At 35.5% G+C, this 22,137-nt stretch overlaps 3 protein-coding genes across 7 annotated transcripts; 1 reads left to right on the forward strand and 2 right to left on the reverse strand.

Annotated features, from left to right (window-relative positions):
* Positions 1–445: 445 nt before the first annotated feature.
* Positions 446–6,526, forward strand: CCB4 (cofactor assembly of complex C). 2 transcript variants are annotated; one of them, XM_088803647.1, is made up of 10 exons: positions 446–628; positions 725–891; positions 1,480–1,579; positions 1,703–1,776; positions 2,745–2,926; positions 3,038–3,108; positions 4,158–4,241; positions 4,849–4,995; positions 5,854–5,953; positions 6,099–6,526. In XM_088803647.1, the coding sequence occupies exons 1-8, from the start codon at positions 521–523 to the stop codon at positions 4,930–4,932; spliced, it is 870 nt and encodes a 289-aa protein (XP_088659773.1). In that variant the 5' UTR covers positions 446–520; the 3' UTR covers positions 4,933–4,995; positions 5,854–5,953; positions 6,099–6,526. The 2 variants fall into 2 exon arrangements, with proteins under 2 accessions (XP_088659773.1, XP_017985323.1); XM_018129834.2 differs by lacking the exon at positions 5,854–5,953 and having other exon boundaries at positions 447–628.
* A 242-nt stretch (positions 6,527–6,768) lies between these two features.
* LOC18609336 (glycosyltransferase family protein (DUF23)) lies at positions 6,769–9,272 on the reverse strand. The gene has a single exon (XM_007044386.3). The coding sequence runs from the start codon at positions 8,801–8,803 to the stop codon at positions 6,971–6,973; it is 1,833 nt and encodes a 610-aa protein (XP_007044448.2). The 5' UTR covers positions 8,804–9,272; the 3' UTR covers positions 6,769–6,970.
* Positions 9,273–12,726: 3,454 nt separating this feature from the next.
* LOC18609337 (ARM repeat superfamily protein) lies at positions 12,727–19,804 on the reverse strand. Of its 4 annotated transcripts, none has more exons than XR_001930026.2 (6): positions 18,750–19,803; positions 18,539–18,647; positions 17,653–18,233; positions 16,494–17,014; positions 15,161–15,325; positions 12,727–14,786 (listed from the first exon to the last, which is right to left on the reverse strand). XR_001930026.2 is itself a non-coding variant. In XM_018129835.2 (5 exons), the coding sequence occupies exons 1-5, from the start codon at positions 19,572–19,574 to the stop codon at positions 15,313–15,315; spliced, it is 2,049 nt and encodes a 682-aa protein (XP_017985324.1). In that variant the 5' UTR covers positions 19,575–19,803; the 3' UTR covers positions 14,867–15,312. The 4 variants fall into 4 exon arrangements, 2 of the variants coding, with proteins under 2 accessions (XP_017985324.1, XP_088660204.1); XR_001930027.2 differs by having other exon boundaries at positions 12,727–14,791; XM_018129835.2 differs by lacking the exon at positions 12,727–14,786 and having other exon boundaries at positions 14,867–15,325.
* Between the last annotated feature and the right edge of the window lie 2,333 nt (positions 19,805–22,137).

Below are 22,137 nucleotides of genomic sequence, written 5' to 3' on the forward strand. Positions count from 1 at the left end.
AGCTACTTTTTTTTAAGAGTTTTTCAAAAAATCATGTTTGACCTGGTTTTTACTTTTAAGAGATAGATAAGCTGAAAAAAAGTTAGGCTAAACATGCAATTAATATAGTAACTTGATAAGTTAATGGAGTAATTTCATATACTAACATTTAATTCGAAACAAAGAGATTATTATTATTATTATTATTATTATTACTAATTATTAGTAAAAGTTTAATTTTTCTCCTAATGCTTAGAACTTTGAGCTAATTTATTTCTTTTATTGATAAGATTAGCTCTTTTCTTTAAAGCGATAAAGACAACTTATGTGCTAATCAAAATACTAAATGACACCAGCGAAGTAAGCCAATCAAACGGCTGACATCAAGCAAGTCTAACCAGCCTCGTCTGATTCCCGCCATTCAACAAACAAAAGTCGATATGTTTTTTCCCCTTTTTGGCCGGAGGAAGCAGATATTATCTCCACTATTTTTATTTTTATTTTTATTTTTTTGTAATTTATTAGGAGTAATTTATTTTCAATGGAAGCGGGAACGATCCTCCACATCGGCATTCAATGGACCCCCAGGCACCCTCATCCTCCTCTTCCTAATTTCCCGCGCTTTGTTAGGGCTTCTTCTATTCAACGGGTAATGTGAATCCCTTCCCCCCTCTCTTTACGCTCTGAATTGCATTTCAAATGTAATTATTGACGAACTAATCGCCATTTTATCTTGAATAAAAAGGGAAGTGACAAAGGACCAAAGCCAAGCCGGGATTGGATCGCCCATTGGGTCTCTAAGAAGGACGAAGCAGTCCGGAGCTTGCCAATTTACGTCGGGGGAGCGTCTTTGTTAACCGTTCTCTTTAACCGTGCCGTCTCAGGGATTGCTCCCGTTGCCGATGCCAGCAGGTAATCTTTTATATTGTTGTTAGAATATTTTTATTATTTGTTATTAATTTAATTGAGCTAAAAGTTTATATTATAATTTGAGATATCTTTGTCTCGTTTTTTGTTCCATTAATGCGAAGATTATTAGTTAATTGTTCACAAAGCATTTTGAGTGTAATTCCAGTTAAATTGGATTAGAGGATTGCATGTCGGTTTAAATGCATTAATCAGTCAACTAATGTTAGGTTAATTTGTTGCTTTACTGGTAGAAACTTAAAATTTTGATTTAATCTTTTGCTTAGTTTAGTGGTAATTGTCATTTCCTGGCGAATTAACTGCTCAACTAATCTTAGACTTAAGACAGATTAAAATAGTTTGTGCTAATTTGTTGCTTCTTTTTTTTCTGAATTTGTGAATTTATAGAAATTTGTACTAATGTGGAATAATATTGCTAATTGAACACTGTTTATGATCACAATTTGCATTTTAACCCTATATTTTTCGTTCATTTCAAGGTTTTGCTGCCAGCATATCAATCTTTTTGTTATTTGAGGTTATTATGATCATAAATGTAAGATTAAATGATTGTGCTTTTTCTTTTCTTATCAGTTCACAGTCTAGAGCAGATCTATTAACACTTGGTTTGGCTGTGACCAGTATATTAACTGGACTAGTATGGTTATCAATCCAACCAAAATCTATCACTCCGGTAAAGGCCAGTCTGTACGCTTTTTGTGTTCTGTTTTCTTCCACAGCCATGCATACCAGATATGCTCACGTGCATGTTAAATTGAATGGTAGTGGATTAATTTATCCTTGATATTGATATCAGGTAGACCCTCAAGGAGTGGAATGCCAAGTATTTTATTCTCAACTTTCTGAATGGGTTGTTTCTGAGATATTTTGGTATTCCTTGCTTCTCTTTTCATTTTTTACTTGATTTTCTCACATATGTATGACTTTTCAATGGTGGGTTCATAAATTTTTAGAGTTTATACCAACATATAATGATCATATTACACTTGTATTTTAACCCAGAACAACATATAATGCTGAGGCGGTTCATATCATGGTTTTCTTACCTTGCTTGGCTTGAGATAAATTCGGCTTAAATCCATTTATTGCTTGGTTTCTTTTACCAGCATTGTTCCTTAACTTGGCTGATTTCCAGTAAGTCACTTCTATGTCTCCTAATAGGAGTAAATAAAATGAAATACTTCACTTTCAGAATCTGCATAAACTATTGTCTGCAAAAACTTCTCCATTCAAGTTTGTAACCAAATTGTTTAAGGTAACCTCCAAAATTTGAATAAGCATTTTGTATATTCTGCTTGTGCATGCCTAATGTGCTTTTGTCTGGATAAAATGGAATTTTAGGTCTCAAATGGTTGGTATCAAAACCCAAAAGTGCCTTGCTGAAAATCAAAGCTAGGTGCCAAGGGATGCATTGCTGATGATTGAGTTATCCTTTGTTACTCAAAATTGTCTCCTCCTAAACTATTTATCTATAATTCTTCTTATATTAAGTTTTCCTAAGATAAATCACCATTGTGAGCGCTGCCGGAAACAAATTTTTCTTTAATTTTTAAGTAGTTTGATTTCTGTATCTAGTAGAGCTCCAATGGTGATGCTTCTGAAATTAAAAAATAATAAAATATAGGAGTGGTAGGGTTTGCTTGCTTGAAATTGTTAAAAGTTGGGTAATAAACAGTTAACAGCCTCATTGTTTATATATTTGTTTTTTGATTGGATAAGAAAATCTTAAACATAAGGTGCTCTAGTGTCCTGAAATTAAAAGATATACGAAGACTAAACATATTTATTTCTTGTGTCCTGTCTTGAGATTAAATATTTCTGTTGTTTCTTTTTTATAGGGCTTGGGAATCTCTTTCAACCATAACATGCTGTAGGTCTCTAGTTATTATTTATGACTGCAAATGCATTGTTCAAATTGGTGCGGCAGCTAAATCGCCTAATGATGGTGAACCCGTCATTGTCGATGCTGCAAAATTGATGCAGGGATCACTTTGTATAGGTGTTTTGAAGTCTGGAGCACGTCAGTTACTTCTGTCTGGGTTTTCAATTATTCTTTTATGTTGTAAACTATTGAAGTGGTTTGTGTGGGAAGTAGTTTTGACAAAATTATTATTAATTCAATTCTTTGCAGAGAGATACTTAGCCAACCTGTCCCCTTACCCTGGGAGGTCTGAGCTGCCATTTTTGCCTTCAAATACGCAGGTCTCTAATCATGTTTACTCTTTCTCATGTGCACCTTCTTTTCATGCAGTGAAGAGCTGGGATTCTTTCAATGCACTTTATAGACTTTTAGATTCCTTTAATACACTAAATACTGAAGTTTGAATCCAGGAGCATATCACCTACAATTGTTGCACTATGATTGTCCAATCACAATCATGAAGACCACACTTATAACTGGCTGACCCTCACATAATTCTTTGTTGTGATTGGATAATTGTAGATTGTAGTAAAAAATAACTCTAGGTGAAATATTCCTGTCAAAGGTTTTTTTTCTAACAACTTTTTTGATTCCTTGTTTCTCTTTTACATATTTTATCTTCAAATTTATGTTCATGGGAACATTATCACTTTTTCTTCAACCCTACTGGGGTTCTTTTTTTTTTTTTTTATTTGGTGGGGGGAAGGATGCAGAAGGGAACATTTATGAAAATAAAAGCAGCTTTGATGCATTTTATTCAACCATTATTGTGAAAGAAATTCCTTAAAATTTGTTGATGAAATTTTAAAACTCTAGCAAATGCATTTATCAAGTGTTTATTTTTATAGGCAATGGGAAACTGTGTTCTCTTTTTTTTTTTTTTCTAAGCAATAGGAAACATCAGCTCTCACAACAGATATTTGGCAAATAGTTTTTAACCCCACATGTTAAGGCAAAATGCAGATAACAGTTAATTTTGTAGCTTTTTTCCATCTGTATGCTATTTCTCACTATTCTTTAAGTCTTTCAGAGCAAACATTTTGTGATTATTTCATTCTTTTGTGCAGTATGATTGTAGAGGATCATTTTCTTGGGATTCTTGCCATAACTTGGTTTCACATTTCTATTTACCATCAGTTATGCTTATATTACCAATCTCTAGGATAAATTTAAACCTTACCTTTCACAGAACAAAAGATATTTCATCTGCAGACTAAGTTTTGTGTTCAATTACTGTATCTATTTGCAAGATATAAGTTTGAGATCTTCATTTCAAATATTATTTATGTATATATAGATGAGAGAATTTACATTATTTTAACTTTATTAGGCAGTGATCTTGCAACCACTGGGTGATAAAGGCATTGCGATTCTTGGTGGGGACACAATCAGGGGTTTCACAACTTCTGACCAGGTACTTTATTTTGTTAGCAGTGTTCAATTATCCATTCTCTTGTTAGTATTAATCCAACAATGCAAATCTTTTTGTCATAAATGTCATATTTCATCCTAGTGTCTCCATGTCTTTCTTTTTTTTTTTTTTTTTTGGGGGGGGGGGGGGGGGGTGTGTGGGTTCATTTAGCTCTTACGTTATGACGTGCAAAACAGAGATCTTTACTTGATTGTAGGTCATTTATTGTTCTTCAGTTTTGGATATAGGTCATTATTTGTTCTCCAGTTTTGTGTCATGGGTTGGTGATTTTAAAACTTAATGAAGACTTAAATTTTGTCAGTCATTCTAAACCCCAATAGAATACAAAGTTTTAAGCATTTATATATCGCCCTTCTGTTTTCTGATAGATGAAACAATTCTTTTCACCAAAGTTTTGACTCCTATAGATAAAATTTTATCTTAATTTCAAAGACAGCTGTCTTGCTGATTAATCAGAAACTCCATTGTGATTGCTGTTGTGGTAGTTCGTCACCTGCTCCTCCCCTTCTCTTTTAAATTTGCTTCCTCTTTTTTTTTTTTTTGCTTTTTTTTTTTAAATCCTTTTAACATGGTATTCCTCTATTTTCAGGCATGGATTACTTTCATTGGAGAGAAATTGGATGCAACACTTGCAAAATTCATGAGTGACATGCCAACAGTGGTGCAAGAGTGAATTTGAAACAAGATTATGAGCATTTATCTATTGTTCATAACATTACTGCAGCCTTCATTTAAGGTAGTTCTTTATTTCTTCTTTTCCTTTTTTGCAATTCAACATTGTGAGACTATAAAGGAAATTGGGTATGACTTCTAGAATATAGGAATAGTGCGTTTTGTCTTTTCTTCTTTTTGAAAGATTTATTTGGTGGCACATGGATTAATCAGGCAAAAGTAAACCCTTGATGACATCTAATTTAGCTTGTCATGTTTCCACTTCTTTTTTCGAATGCTATCTGAAGGCATCTTTGACAACTGTGAAGAGCAATTTTGTTGAAGTACAAATGTAGGATGTTCTGCATATGCATTCCATTGATAGAAAAGCAAAATCATGTTCTGAACTCTGTCCTCACATTTTTTACCTTGAATTTATAAAATCACTCTATTTTCCTCATTAACTCTCTGTCACACTCTGTTTAGTTGCTGATGAGACCAAGTAAATAATCATAAATCTTACAAGGTGCAAATCACATGCTATGAAGAGAATATTGAGGTTATATTGTTTAGGACAATTTGATGGTATCTGATATCTGGATATTTATTTTTGGTGAAAAGCATCCATGATTCTAGGACAATCAGTGACTTTTACCTCGAAACATAAGTTCTGATTCTTGTGCAGAAAATGCACTCTGACACATTTTTCAATTTTTCATGCTATGTTGTCCGGTATACAAAGGGCAAAACTATAAACTGGGGGCATCATTAGTCAAAATAAAGATTAAGATCACATTTCGAAGACTGGTCATAGTTTCAAGTCATGCATTTTAATAAAGGTGTAATGTTCTGCATACTTGCCTCTATTAATGTTCATGATTTAGCACCACTGCTGTCTATGCTCAATGGATATAAATTGGATTCTCTCTATGTAATATGATAGGTGAAGTACATGGATGAACTTTGACTGACTGTAATATTTGCAATATCTTGGTTCAAAAACACAAATCCTGCTCAACCACTTGGGGCATGAAAACATAAATGTAAAACACACCTCTTTTGGTCTATCTTTTCAAATTTGTAATATGTTACTTTGGTTGTTTGTTTTCTCTACTTTGTGATTTAATGCTCCCTCTCTCCATCTTCCCGAGTTTGAATTTGTTTTGTTTTTCATTTTTTAATTTTTAGGTTTCCCAGGTAGTGATGCTCCTTGGAACTGAGGGCAGAAGATATTAGGATGCAGGCCCATTCATTCTGCCAATTAGTAATTCAATTTTGCTCAGGCCTCTAAAATATTTCTATTGCCTATTTCTGACGCGTGCATTGAAACATTTTTGGACTTGCTTGTTGAAAAGTTCTTATTTAAACAAAAACAATTCCAAACCTAGTATTTCCTTATAACGGTTCTGTTATATGCCAGGATGCTACAAAACCTGCAATGGCATATTTTTTAGCTGTAGGGAATGTGCGTGTAGGGCTGTGCATGAAAAGTATATCATGCTTATATTTTGTAATAGGCTAAGCTTCCAAATTGCTAGTTCAATTTTCCAGCTTTAGGAAGCTCCTAGTGAACGAGTTGCAATTATATGTAATATATAGAGGATGGAGTTATTTTATACCATAAGATGTTCAGAAACATTTTAGACTATGCATTCTAGTTCATCCTATTCTTATTAACAAATTAGAATTCTAAGTTTTCCAACACTTTTTATCAGAGGTTTTCCACTTACATTCATTCAAATGCTTGAAGTTATGTCCTCTCCTAGGTTATCTCATCAGTAGAGAAACATGAAGATGCTGTAGCATGAACCATTTTAACAAAAACAAAGTACAGGTAGAATCATTAATAACTCATTCATTAGTATAGAAAGAGATAAAAAAAATGTTATTCATTGTCACAAAATTTACAACTGTGTAAGAACCCTATAATCAATTGATCTCCTATCTATGAAAAAAATCAGATAAAAATGCAAAAAACAATGAAAAGAATGAATTTCGGCTGGTGTCATTACTCTGTTTTACACGGGGGTCAAGCTGGAAGCAAGCAATTTTGGTACTGGTTACAGAAGAGCCTTCTCCCAGGGTAAGCCTCCAGTGGCAGGATTAGCGAAATTTGCCAGGACAAAGTCCCTCAGACCAGTGTCCCAGACTTCACAGAACTGTAGTCGCCAATTGGGTGGTTCAATTGCCTCAGTTCCTAGCCCAGGCGCTCTGTCCTTTGACCCCTGGTTTTGGTTCTCTTGCCAGTCAACAACATAGGTTGCAACCCTTCTGAAGAACTTTGCTCTAAAGGTCTCCCACACCTGGTACTTGTAGTGGTTTATTATGATGGAACTTTCAGGCACATTAAGGTACTTGAATCCCTTTCTCAGCTGGAAGTGGTGCACCACATTGAGAAGAGTGTCTTTGAGCAAATCAGGGCGCACAATAGATTTGTGTCGCTCAGGGCTTTGAAGCCGGCAAGTGTAACCTACAGTTACTCCTTGTGACGGAGGTGAGCTCAACCCAGATGGCCCAAAGCTGTGGCAAGCTGTTCTTATTTCTGCAATTGTCCTTGATGAGGAGTAATTTGCAACCAGGGATCTTAGTAAATTTTGACCCAGTAAAGCTCGCCGGTGATGACGAGGGAAGTAGTAGAATTCATCAACATCAAAGAATCCTACCCATTTGCACTCATTTCTTGCTCTCAAAGCACAGTGTGAAAACCCTGCCTCTTGGGTTTTAATCCATGGCCAGGTATGCCTGCTGACATTATAGTCTCGAAAATCAAGCTCTTCAATTTCTTCTTGAATTCCATCGTCACTATTATTGTCATAAATAAACCAGCGTTCAACCCCTAGCCAGGCATGGTACATAATCCACTCCCGCAGTGCCGGGGCCTGGTTCCATAGCATAGTGCAAACGCAGAGCTCATACTTTCCCCGCTTCCTTTTCTTCTGGTAGGACTTTGAATTGTAAAGTCTAGCCACGGAAGGCATTGGCATATCCTCCTTTTGCCCTCTGTGATTCCTCCTGTGCTCATAGGGTCTGGAATTGTGAATTTTAAGCACGGACGGCATAGGCTCACGTTCGGCATCACTCTCACCAACATGGACAACAGTAACTCGAATTCCCTGACCCTTATCCGGATTATTTCTTATACTCCTCGGCAAGAAACACCGAACAACCTCTTGTGCAGCCGCTACTGCTTCAGTCATTAGCACGAATCCTCCACCTTTATCCCAATTTCGCAAACCAAACTGGCACCTGAACTGGGCAGGATCGGATTCTTTATGGGGTCGAAGATTCAACCCTTTAACAAAAACAACGGCCGTTTTCCCATCAATTGCAGCTTCATAAACCATTCTATCCCATGAATGAACCGTTTGATTAATTCTGAAAGACCAATCATACGCAACCCCATGTCCACGCCGCCTCAAATCCACAGCAGCCGAATAATTCAGAGGCGGGAGAGGGCACCTAACAATCGATCTAAACCCATCGTATTCATCAATAGACAAAACCCCCTGCTGAACAGTCTCCTCCGCAATCATTTCACGAGAATCATTTAAAACCTTGTAGTAAACACAGTCCAACTTGTCAGCTTGATTAATCTTGCTGGACACAAGCAAGAGCAAGTGATCAGGGAACAAGACTCGATCTTCTACTCTCAAGGGTAATCGTAATTTACCATGAAAAGAATCCTGAAGGGAACTTTTTGACAGGATTGAAAAATGTGGGACGCTGAGAACTGGGTGAAAGGACACGGTCCGAATTGGAAACCTGTCCGAAGACAAGAACAAAAGGAAAACTAAGAAAGACAAGCACAAGATTAACGACCTTACAGACAAAAACTGAGCGTGCGAGTACGGCCTGTAGATTCTCTTCCGCTTCCGACGTTGCTCAGAATCCATATCTTTTCAGAATCCAAAAGAAAACCCAAGAAAGAAAAATAAAAAGGGCTGAAACTAATAGTTACAAGTAAAAGAAAAATGGAAGAAGAAGAAGAAGCCAACAAGGAAAAGAATAACGATAGATCTGGCGTCCAGGGTGAGGTTCTTTTGCTATGGGAGCTGGCTATCCCATCCAGGGAGTACTTGGGAGAGTGTAGATCTGGAACCAAGTACCGACAGGGTTTTTTTTTATTTATTTATTTATTTTTCTTTTTGCATTTTTTGGGAGGTAGAAAAGGGGTGGGAGGACGCGTTTATGGCTGCCGTCAAAGGACAGACTAACAATGGGGTTGTGTTGGCTGTAGCAGCAGAATTATGGAAGATTATTGGTTGAATTCTTTCTTCTTTTCGGGTTGGGACTTGGCAGGAGAGAGTAGTGGGACTGTGGGAGGGAGCCGTATGGGTTTTTAGAGTCTGGACAGGTGGATGCTCAGCCTTGATGTTGATATGTGTAGGACAATGTTCCTTTGTTTCTTTCTCTTTTTTTATTATTTTATGATTTCAAGCAGACACTTGGCTTTCGTGGACAAGCTTCCAACTTTGTTAGTCGTCGTTACTACATGATTTAGACTTATTTTTGGTAGGGATTACTGTAATTCTGTTCTCATTTATCATCATTATGATCAATTCTGTTTCATTTCCATATTAAAGTGTGCTTCCTAATGTTTGGTGCTCAATCAGAAAAGAGCACGCACCCAAACACCCTTTACTTTCACGTTTCCTTGTTTCTTCTTCTACCCTTTTTCTTAAATGGTTTTACCAAGCCATTTGTTGTGTTCTCCTTCTGTTAGTTATGAAGTTTCCTTGTGTTTCACTTTTTCTCTTTCAAGCAATCTGTCCTAAATTTTCAATTCATATAAAGAAGGTTATGGTTGTTAAGTTGAATTATGTACTGTGTATTACATGATTTTGACAATTATTATTAAAACACTTGATTTTACTTTTAAGTTAAAAATAAATTTTTAATCAATTTTTTTAATAAATAGAAACAAATGCATAATACACGACATACTAACTAAAAATCATTTTAATGAGTTAATTAGTATACTAGATTTTTTTGTGTGTGCAATCATTTCAATTATTACTAAACTATTCTTTTCTTTAATAACTATTTATAGCTTTTTTTTTAATCTCACCACTTCAAACAAAATACTTCACAAGTTTCGTCTTGGTGAAAGTTCATTTAACATTGAGGTGGTCCAATTGAACATGAGGACAAAAGCGAAAATTCCCTTTCATAACAGATTGGTTTTTTGTCCTCTCTCAACCTCCTTCTATCCATCAAACAGACTCGTTGGAAAGCCCCATTGCCCTTCCCATCTGTAGAGGGTTCTTTTAGTTAGGCAAAGAGGACGTGTTGCAATGAGTGAATCGAGATGCGCTAGCAGCGACAAAGAGAAAGATTGAAGCAGTCCTTGAAGCGTAAGTGTTCTAGGTGACAGGTGGCGAGGGATGAGAAAAGGTGGAAGAGACGGTGGATCATGGCGATTGGGAAAAAGCTAAAGAGAAAGAATGCTTGGAGAAATCCAGAGAGAGCTTTTAGAGTAATCTTTACTGGGTGTCTAAAAAAAAATCTTATTCTTTCCTTCCAAATTCTCATATTTATATTGAACAGGAACACTTTCTTAGAAGTCGTTAGGAGAACACGTTCGATCATAAGAAAAAGTGCTTGGCATGGAGGAACAGTTAAAGAACGATTTACAGGATATTAAAAGAATGATCACATAGTTGGATAGTGGGCGTAGGTTTTGGGTAAATGAAGCAGTGGCATATGATAGTGCATGTATTTTTAAGGAGTAAGGAAAGAGAAAGGGATAAAGCACATACACTTCAAGCAAAGGTTAAGAGAAAGTCCTCTTAACTATCTTCATATCTGAGCCACTAAGTCAAACTCTCTAGAACATTTCAAATGTGAACGTAACTCATGAACTCTGCCACTTATTCAGAGTTACTTTCATTTCCATGTTTGTTCCTGAGTGTTTCTACGCTCGAAACGCTCCTGAGTGCGCTTGGAACACCCCTGAGCGCTTCCACGCTTGAAACTCTTTTGGACGCTTCCGTCTTTGAAACACCTCTAATATAATTTTCTTGTAAAGAGTATTTTAAAAATAATAATTAATCAGAATTAGGCATCTACACCATTCATTCACAATATGAGGACAATAAAAAACAAAACTATCTTGTGCTTCAAGTTTTTCAACAGCTTTCTCCATCCATTATCTGCCAATATACCTGCAATTTCTCTTATAACCACATCTATTCTTTGCTTCAAGTTGCACCCTTCATCGATAAATGCTTAATCAATCCTTTTTTTTTTTTCACTAAAGTTTGGGATTTTAAATTTTAATGACCTTAATTAAAAGCAAAATGGGTTGACCTTGTGACATGAAAGGGTCTAATAAACTCCAGATAGCAGCTAAGAACCTTGCATATTTTCCCATTAAAGTAACACTTAATTTTCCCGTGACTAGGTAGTCGGTTAATGGTTTCCCTCTAACATGCTTGTTTGTTTATTTTATTTATGTTTTGGCTTTCTGCAACTGTTCCTTCCCCTTGATGATGGCACAACCCCATAATGTTGTGCTCAGCACATTGCAACCTTCGTTCAATTAATGACACTCTCGTTTTATAATCTATTTTATTTGCTTTTTAAAGGAAAAAAAAAAAGAATTGGAGAGAAACAATATGAATTTTGGAATTAGTTAAAATTATTGGGGACAGGTGCAGATAATTTGATTCATTATTATAGGCAGAATGCTAAAGATAAAGTAGGGTTAAGAGTGGGTGGACCTCATTCCATGTGAGCTGGCCGCCCAACGTTTGGTTGTTCTTACATCAATTTCGTCTAATCCACGCATTAACATGTGAAATCTCAACTTAAAGATATATTCTTTTCCCTTTAATTTTCTTTTCCTTTCTTCTTCTTCTTCTTCCACTTCATCAAAGGGAACAAAACGTCAACACACTGACTTTTCTTTCCATCATGCATCTGTCACTCTTCTTTCAAGTCCGGAAATTCTTTGCCCACGTAGGAAACGATAGAGATTTACTACTAAACTCCTGACAATGAAATTACTACCATCCCACAAATAATTGTTGAAAAAAAATAAATCTCAGAATAAGGTTTCAATTTATGTTAAATCAATTTTTTAACTCATGGATTTTATCATTCTACTTTTTCAATTTAATTAAAATTTGATACAAATTAATTGTAAGAAATTATTTTGTTAGAGAATAAAAGAATATTTTTACAAAATATATTCTTAATTTTAACTAAATTATAAAATTACGTTTTACCATTGAATAAGAAATTATATTGATTCATCCTCAGTTGTTTCATAAAAAGATGTGTTTTCATAATTATATAAAATTTTTTTAACATAATACTTGAAAAAGTTCTTGAATTATTTAAGAAAATTTAAATAAGTTTTTATTCTTCTATTATCTTTGATCAAGTTTTTTTACTTTTATTTTAGATCAAATAAATTCTTATAATTAATAATTGACTAAGTGTCATCATTCAAAATATCACTTAATATTTTATTCGCACGTTGTGTTAATATGGATGGTGAAAACTATCACAATAACTGTGTTATCATGTCATATCATCATTTATTATAATATGTTAAAATCCCACGTATGTAACATATAATAAGTAATATTTTCACAAATAGTAATATTCACTATTCTACATGAAAATTTTTGAGATATTGTTGTATCTTTGAAGCATATTAAACCTTGAAAGAAAGTGATGTACAGAGTCTCAAAAACCATCTTGATTTCTTAATTTTCTTACTTCATTCTCTAAATAATTTTCTAACACAGCAACTGTTATGAGTAAATTGTTGTAAATTATGCGATAATAATATGCATTAAATAAGAGATTTTACTTGTTAAACCTTATTGACTAGATTGCATTTAGAAGAATGTTTAGGGGAATCGCTTTTATAAAAGAAAATTCCAATGCCATATCTTTGGTGGTGAGCACTCTAGCCCCTGGATTCAAGCATAGAAGAGATACAAGACGAATTACACAGGAGAATAGCGCCACACTAGTCTGTTTCTCCTTTCCCACTTTTAAGCTCATCTGTATTCCCATTTGCCAGTTAAAAAGCAGGCCATTAAGCTGATTATGGACCACACTTGCACCTTCAACCACCTTTGTACCTTTGCCTTTGCTTTAGATATATACAAGTCGTATAGCTTTTGTTTAGGGGAGGCTGGTGCCAAGTCACAAACCACATGTGACAATGGACACGTACAAGACCCACAAAATCTCCCAACACCTCAATCATTAACAATTCCTTTTTATCCATGGACTAATCTCACTTTCTTCTCCCCTTTTACCGTCACCAAAAATATAATTAATAAAATTATCTACTTAAACCCTGTGAAAGAATATCGAGTCACCTTTACAATGTATTGTATCAAATAATGATGTTACCTTCAAAGTTATTCAATTATATCTGAGTATTTTGTTATATAAATGGTAAATTTGTTTATAATATTTTCAAAAAGCTAGTTCCAATGTAATTCAGATATAATCTAACAGCTCTTAGTCTTTTTTTCTTAAAAAGGAAAAAGGAAAAAGGTAAAACATTTAAATATTGCCTCCTATATGGACTTGTTCATTGTTTTAAAAATAAATAAAACTAATGGTATTCATGAAATTGATTACTACACCTTTACTCGGAAAATTGAGTACAAGGGAAAATGGGGGGAATGGCTCGATTGAGATTGGACCATTGGAATAAACTTCGAATGGTTGTTAGAAAGCAAAATGGACTGCTATGGGCCAGAACTGGGCCCAATTTTTCTGAAAATTAAAAAATGACAAACAAAAAAGGAGACACAGCTTCCCGCCCATTTTAACTGATCCATCACTCAAATTGAAATTCCTCAACATAATCAAGGCTTGTCAAATACCAATTTTATTTTATTTTTAAACAAAAATAAATAAATCATCAATCCTAAATACATACATTTTGTTATTATTATTATTATATATACTGAAGTAGGGTACATTAGAGCACTGTTACCAATGTCTCTGTCTTTTACTCTCATTAAGAGCTTTTTCTTATTTGGCCAATTTGCCCTTTGCTTCAATTTTGTTTCTATAAGGTAATTTAATATGCTTTAATCGTTTCTTTTATTATATAAAACGGTTGAAGCACCGGAACATTTAATTCATTAGTTGATGCATGAATCCTCTACTTAAAAAACAAGATTTGAATCCCCCTTCCACCAATTATAAAAAAAAAAAACGGTTAGAAAAAAAATCATTGATGAGAATTTTTTAGTCAAAAACTATAATTTTTGTCATTCCAAATCAAATTCCTATATACTATTTTCTTGAAGCCTCATTTGCTCCCACTCAAAATGTTTTAATGAACATTTTAATTTGTTAATATTTTAAATGATATTAACCTAAAGTTGTACTGGTTTTGAACTCAAATATTTCGTTTAGTGGTTGATATATACATATCCTCTGTTTAAAGAGTACCATTTGAATCTCTTCTACTAAACAAATAATTGCATTCGTTTTACGTGAAATAAATACTAAAAATAAATGTATAATTTTGTATATGCAAGTTAATAATAAAACTAAATCATGTTTAGTAGTTAACTTTTAAATTTTATTTATTAATGTAAATTAATTAATAAAAAAACTTTTTTTAGTGAATTTGACTTAAAAGTCAACTAAATAATTATTACCTAAAATGTAATTAGATTAATATTTCAATGACTGTAGCAAGTAGCCAAAGGAAATAGCATGTAGTTGAAGGAAGTGGGATCCCAGAGGGTAGACATAGACCCAGCTCAGATGGGCTTACCTGCTATCTCTGATATCTGTTATGTTGCATGCTACCCACTCAAGGAATGCAGCCGCAGTTATCGTAGAAGAAACTGGAAAGGAAGTGTCAACTATTGACCAGCTTTATCCCTGTCCTACCCCAATAATGAATTTGTATTAGGCTTAGGCTGTAGCCAAACATTTGCTGGACGTAACTATAACAGATATAGTGGTCTAAACTAAAACAGTTTCATAGAAACATATCTCAGTGTGTGTATCCCTTTTTCTTTGTCCATTGTTTAAAATACATCGCATGACATTCAAAATTATATGACATACATAGCAACTAATGACAAGCTAAAAAGAGATGCACATAGACTCTCTCTGTACATAGATCGGGCCTCTATTGCAAAATAAATAAATCAGTGATGGGGCAAGGATTCCATTGCAAACACTGTATATGCAAAAGCCTTGCCCTCGTATTGCGGTTAATAATTACTAATAAATTTCAAAGGCAAACCTACAATCTCGTGTAACAAGCCGCATAGCTGCATTTCTACATCACAATTTGATCTATGACTTGCTTCATCGTATCATTTCACCTTCGAGCTTTGATTATCTGAGGCGCCTGTCTGCGACCTTACGATAGTTCGAAACAGCTTAGCTTCCATTCCAGTTAAGCTGAAAATCTAATAAACAAGAAAGATCAAACAATTGATTTGGTGAATCAAACACTTGTAGGAAGATGATAATGGTGAATTTCACACATCAGGCATCGGAAGTAAAACAAAAGAACTTTGTCTCATGGTCAGGATCTGATGGAAACTAACAGTAGCTGAACTGCTTTAAGAGTGATTTAATGCATAATCAATATCTTGCCCAAGCACACCCCTTTTTATCTTTCTTTATGGCTTCCTTAACTCATCACTCTCCACATAATAAATAAGCTAAAAAATCAGCAAAACCAAATAGCTGGTGGGAAACACTGCTGTGTGATTAATTATCTAACATTGTACTTTTAGAGTAAACTATAAGCATTTTAGGAATATTAACTCAATTTTCCAAATTAAGCTGCAGCATTAATGACGCTAATCACATTTAGTTAGTTTAATCTTTGATGTATTGTATATATTTAAATTTTCTATTCAGTGTGTTCTTTTGCAAGAGAACTGATTACCAAGGATGAAGTATGATAGAGAGAGATAATTGTATGTGAGGGCTCCACAAGGTTTGTAGAAGATGCAGTGCACAGCATGGAAAAAAAACAAACCCAACATTGGAGTAAAACCTTAATATGTTTAGGGCTTGAGATCCTGGGGTGTGGTCTAACATGTATTATCTGGGGCTTCGTGTTCTTTGTGTTGGGTTTCACACTTTCAATATTTTGTGCTCTTATACCTTTGTAAATTTTCTATCGTCCTAGTTGGTTTTCCTATTTTGTAGATGTAAGCCAGTTTGCAAGACGACGTTAATTTCTATCTCCTTTAGGTACATCAAATCTAAAGTGTCTAAATAAAGTAAAGTGATATTGGCATTATTTATCAACAGTAACAAGGTAAACTTTAAGGTGATCAACAAGATATTGGAAATAATATGTAAACTAAAATGTTGCTAAAACTATGGAAAGTATTTTTTTTTTTCCCATAAGCATGTAGGCCTAAAGAATTCATTTTCATCAAAAAAGAAAGCAAATAAGGAGCAGCACCTGTTGCCACTTCAATAAAACTGACTCAAATACGCAAAGCATTCTGGACAGTTATGAACTATAGCAAATTTATAGAGCAAATGTTGACCTGACTAGAGAATTATAATTATAATATAAAAAAGTACAAAAAATTTACAGTAAATTTCCACTACCTGCTGCTAAGGTTCATTGGTGCTGTACAAGGAACTGATGAAGTCCCATCTGGACCACTAGCATTGCCAACCTGGACCCTCTCAGCATTTTGAATGGTATTCTTTAATATTCTATTTGAGTAAAACCCTGAATTCTCTCTTATGTCACTGCAAGCATCAGCCAATGCGTTCATAACAAATCCACCCCTGCTTTGACGCAGATACCTTTGGCTGACTTCGGGCTTATATGATTCAGCACAAGAATCTTTATCAGGTGTGTTATGTACTGCATTTAGGGAAAGCACGCGCCCAGAAGAAGATAACCTTGAAATAGAAAACCGCCCTTCTGTTTTCCTCCAGAACTTGGGACTCAAAAACTCTGCACCAGGCAGTTTGCAACATGTGTTATCTGCAGAATCCATGTTTGGAATCCTTCCACTTGAAACAGCCAAATCATAAGATATTTCATCCAGAGCCATCTCCAGGCCATTTACACGTGTCTCTAGAGAATTAATCCCATTTTGGGAGCTCCCAATGAATTTCTAGAATCAGACAAACATTATAATTATGTCAGTTCTTAAAATTAAAATGATTTAACATTAACAGAGTATGATACAAGGATGATTCTAATTAAGTGTAAACAACATAGTATGGAAAAATGAAAAGCAAAGCTACTAACAAATACATGCAAGGCATATCACATAACAAAGCATGTAAATTATCAGAAACTGATCCAAGGAGAGCATTTATCTCCTCCTTAAGTGAACTCCAAAAGGTGGAGAGGGGGGAATGTAGCTGGTTCAAAAGAAAGTTGAGTATAGACAAGGTGTTTACTAAATTAAACTTAACTTGGTCATCAGAACCCAATTATTCTCCTAAAACACACACACATTAATTCTTGAGAAAGACTCTGAAAAGTAGATCCCAAAATATCCTCCATGAATGGCTGAAGAACTCGGAGTAGGCACATGCAAGCTTCAAAGAATTTCAGAAAATACTGGGCATTCTCACAAATATAATAAGCCAAGGATTTTACCAGGAAACCAAAGTCAAACAGAGTTGACCATTAACTTACAGATGACAATAATAAGAAATCAAAAAAAGAATTACCTGGTTGGTGCAAAACTTAAAAAATCTAAGTAAAGGAAGAGAAAGAGGATATTCAGCTTCAGTAAACTACCTGGAGGAGGTTTAATAGATTGGATTGCTGGTCCTCAATCTGAGCAAGTTGTTCATGGATCAAAGACAGATTCTCAATGTCTCTAGGGTTCTCATCAACCTCGACAGCTGCATTGTCATCGTCAACATCTAAGTTCTCCTCATCATGAAATGGAACCACCCGAGACCCAGATCTCATACCTCCAAATTTCGGGACTTTTTCATCTCGGACCTTACCAAAGAGTACACGTTTTGTTTCCAGCCTAGAATTTCTGCTGTCCCCATTTTCTCTTGATCTCGAGACTCCAAGGTCACTCTCTTCAATATTATCATCACAAGAGGCCTTTGAAAACAGAGACTTTGGCTCAGCAATTTCAATCTTCCAATCAGAGGGTTTTGTGCGGTCCAGCCTACCAAAAATCGATGTGTTCCTATTTCTATTATTACTCTTCAGGGGTGTCTCTTTCTTGGCAGTGGGCTCAGGCGAAGCATCAGATGGAGGGGACCTGCTCACGGGGACTGCTTTCTTTGATTGGGGAGTCCTTAAACCAGCATCGTTGGCACTTTTAGTAACTGAAGGGAAGCATCCAATGCTACCATTATCTGTTTCCACCAGTACGCACACAAGCATAAATCATTAAAAGCAGTAGTTACCAAGCATAAATGTTTACAGCAGCACCATAATAGCAATACTCAAATTTTCAAAATTTTATCGCACCAAAAAAAAGTTTTCAAAAATTTGAACTGTAACTTGCAAACAATTTCAGAACTAACACTGAACAAGTATCATTTTCCTTTTTTCTTATTAAAAACAAAATAGCACTATCAAATTTTCTAGCTTTGGACAAGATTACTTTCCAAATATCATCAGATACTAAAAGTTTAAACAAAATTAATCTTTATTATACCTATTGAAGATGACTCAGACTGAGAAGAAGCTGAGGCCTCCTCACAAACTCCAGGAACTTCCTTCCATAAATCCAAACTACGATTCATAGTTTCTCGGACAATCTTTACCTGTAACAACAAAATTTATAAAAATCATAAGCGTTTTTCTTTTTCTTATTTCCCTTATCGGGGAAAAAAACAATTAACCAGTAAAGATACACATGACCGCACCTTATCAAACCTCTTATTTCCAAGAGCCGTCACACACGCCGCTTTATACTCCGTTGCCAGCTCTTTCTCCGCCACCGCCACTTTCCCTAACGCCTCCGCCGCCGCCTTTCTCGTTGCCCAATCTTCGCTACTCAAAGACTCCACCGCGCACGGCACTAACCAACCCAAAACTCCTTTACTCCTGGCACCACCAACACTAGCGACGCTTCCGATAACTCCAAACACCGCCGCTTTCGCCTTGAAACTTTCGTTCCTCACTAACTTCCCAAGCTTCGGCAACACCTTCCTAAGCTGCTCCGTCTCGGGATCCGGCGCCGACTCGATCGCTGCCGCCAAACACATCGCGGCTCCAATCTGCGAGTTCACGTCTTGTTCCACCACAAGCATTTCGATTAAAGGCTTCGACAAAACCGAGAAAGGAGGTTTCGTGATGTGAGACGACATTGCGGTGGTTGCCTCGACACAGGCGGATCGGACGGCGGAGTCGGGGTCACGGAGGCGGCGGGCAACCGTGGAAACCATCTTAGAAAGGTGAGGAGACAGAGCGTTTCCGTGTGAATGAGACAACAAAGCCAAAAGGCTTACGCATTGTCTCCGAACAGGAGACTTGGACGAAGAGTCGGTGTTGTGGATGCAGTTAAGGAACGGAGAAATGGAGTCGAGGGTAAGGTTTCGAGCGATAGACTCGAGCTCGGCCGAAGCGAGGGCGAGAGTGTCGCGGTCGGAGAGCTTGTTTAGGCAAGTAATAACGCGTTGTTTGAGATCCTGCGGTTGCGGTTGCGCTTGCGCTTGAGGACTCGGCGGTGATCGGTTCTTGAAAGACATTGTTGGTTTCTATCGGTAAGTTAAGATTTTGATGTTGTATTTGGCTGAATTTGTGAGGAATGGAATGGAGGGAATGAGATTTGGCGGTGAAATTTGGTGGTTTTAAGAAATGGCGGCAGGGGAAGGGTGTCAGTTATAGTAATGAGAGCTTGCAGCGCCCTTTTAAACGTTGAGAGGGAAGCAAGAGAGACAGAGACACAGAGACAGAGAGAGAGTCAACAAGAGCCACCCTTTCAAACCATTATATAAATTTGTATCATTAATTTGTAAATACTTGTACTATTATTATTTTATTATTATTATTATTATTATTATTATTTCTGTTTCAAAGGAATGAGATTATTTTCATGTAATATGTGAATAATAGAAAATGATTTATTGGAACAAATCAACAGTAAATGGATCCTAAATTTGAAGTCAAAAGATTACATGGGAGTAAAGTAGACACTAGACACTAGAGACTAGAGACTAGAGAGCAGTTCGGAATTTTTTTTTTTAACTTTTTATAGATATATAAAAAATAAAAATATTAATTAAACGAAACCTAAAACAAATTCAATTATTTTATTATTATTGGTCTTTGTACCAGTTCTCATTTTATCTCACTTTTTCTATTTCAAGGCAATAAATATAATTAAAATTTATTATAATATTCAACAGATTTTCTTTTCTTTTCTTTTCTTGCTGAAATATATGTCGGATATATTGACTGCGTGAATTTTTAATTTCAATTGAAAAAGGACCATGTACTACAAATATTAGTCATATCATTATGAAGAAACGATAAGCAATATTATATTGTTATTGTGCAATTACTTCAAATTTTAAAAAGAAAAAGAAAATTAAACTCAGTAGCCTGAATGCAGCATAAATTTTGCATAATGCTGGATAGATTCTGGAATCAGAATTATAGTACCACAGGAATATATTTTATATATTATATATATAAATATTATTGTAAATTAAAAGACACCTTATTTCATCACTTATCATTCAAGACATCTTCTTTTGTCCTTGAAAGAAGCCAGCTACCTCATTTTATTGACTTGAATAATTCTTCGCTGCAGTTGGCATTAATTCTGTGCAGAGAAATTAAGCTGCTTCCACATTACAACAGTATACTTTATCTTGTAAAATATAATCTATATATGTATGTAGATTATATCATTTGATTTAGTTGATGAATTAATAGAGAAGTTAGAAGCCACATGGGAATAAATAAGGAGCTTGATTAGAGGACACGTGAGCGAAGTTGGGTGAGCTGGTAAAGGGAATATCCCAACTGTAACTATTTTGACTCATTCCCCATTTCTTAACACCTTATTATCTGATTAAGTTCATCATTCAAAGAATTAATGATATAAACAAAATCTTAATTTATGTAATCCGAATTAAAATTCTATGGGAAGATGCAAATGCAGCACATGAACAGCCACATGGACCTAGGGAGGCGCTTTCCTGCTTGGGCCTATGGGAGCATCTTCTAATTGTTTCATGTGTTCATGGGATAAGATGTGGATGTCCTGTATGGGTAAAAAAATTGAAAAAGAAAGCGAGAGATTGTCAGTTCCCAGTTATTATAAGAAGCAAGTAAATCTAGGAGGGAGAGCTGAGTGTGCAATGCGCAGCATGTGAGGGAGAGCAGAGGGGGGAGGGAGATAGGGAAGAGTGGAGACAAGAAATGTTGAAAGTGTTCTTTGAACAGTCCATCACGTGACTCTGAGGATGGGGTTATTCAGTGAACTAAGTCTATACTTTCTGCTCATAACCACAACACTTGTATCTCTATGCCCTGCCTAATGCAATAAAAACTTGGAGTACACCCTAGTTGCAACAACGTTGGATCCACATTCCTTTCCTCTTTTAGATTTTGTGACAAGTGTTGTTGGTATAAAAACTTGGATTACACCCTAGTTGCAACAACGTTGGATCCACATTCCCTTCCTCTTTTAGATTTTGTGACAAGTGTTGTTGGAATAAAACTACTTGTTGAGCTAGTCTAGAAGTTTTTTTTCTTTTATAAAAAAAATTGAGTAAAACACTATCCAAATCACCTAAACAACATCCTGTAATCTCTCTACTTGTTTCTCAAAAGTTAAAAATGGTGAAAAAATGTGATCCATGTGATGATGATCATGATTCAATCAGGGTAGGCGTCCACTAATTTTGGGGTTTGAACAAGGTAAAGGGACCCACTAAGTTTCGGAGTATGGTCAAAACCCTATCCATCTACCTAGCAATCTACTGCTTAGCCAGCCGTGGCACACGATTGAGGGCTCAACGGCACCTTTAGTAGCCAAAGAGAGCAGAGCAGCAGTGAAAAGAAAAAGGCAAGTTGGTTTAAAAAAGAATTGAGGGATGCCCCCCCGTGAATTAAGTGCAATTGCAATAATGGTGATGTTTAAGCATGGAGAAGAGGGGTGACCAAAGATGGCAAAACTGGAGATGGTTATCATGGATTTTCCCCTAATTTGAAGGGGAAAACGGAAGATGGTGACACAAAATAAGTTAGATCCATGTGACCCTGTTTGATTTCATGATAAAACAGTTTGTCAGTTTTTGC

This window comes from Theobroma cacao, chromosome 2 (assembly GCF_053813885.1).
Source record: "Theobroma cacao isolate CCN51 chromosome 2, ASM5381388v1, whole genome shotgun sequence".
NCBI lineage: Eukaryota > Viridiplantae > Streptophyta > Magnoliopsida > Malvales > Malvaceae > Theobroma > Theobroma cacao.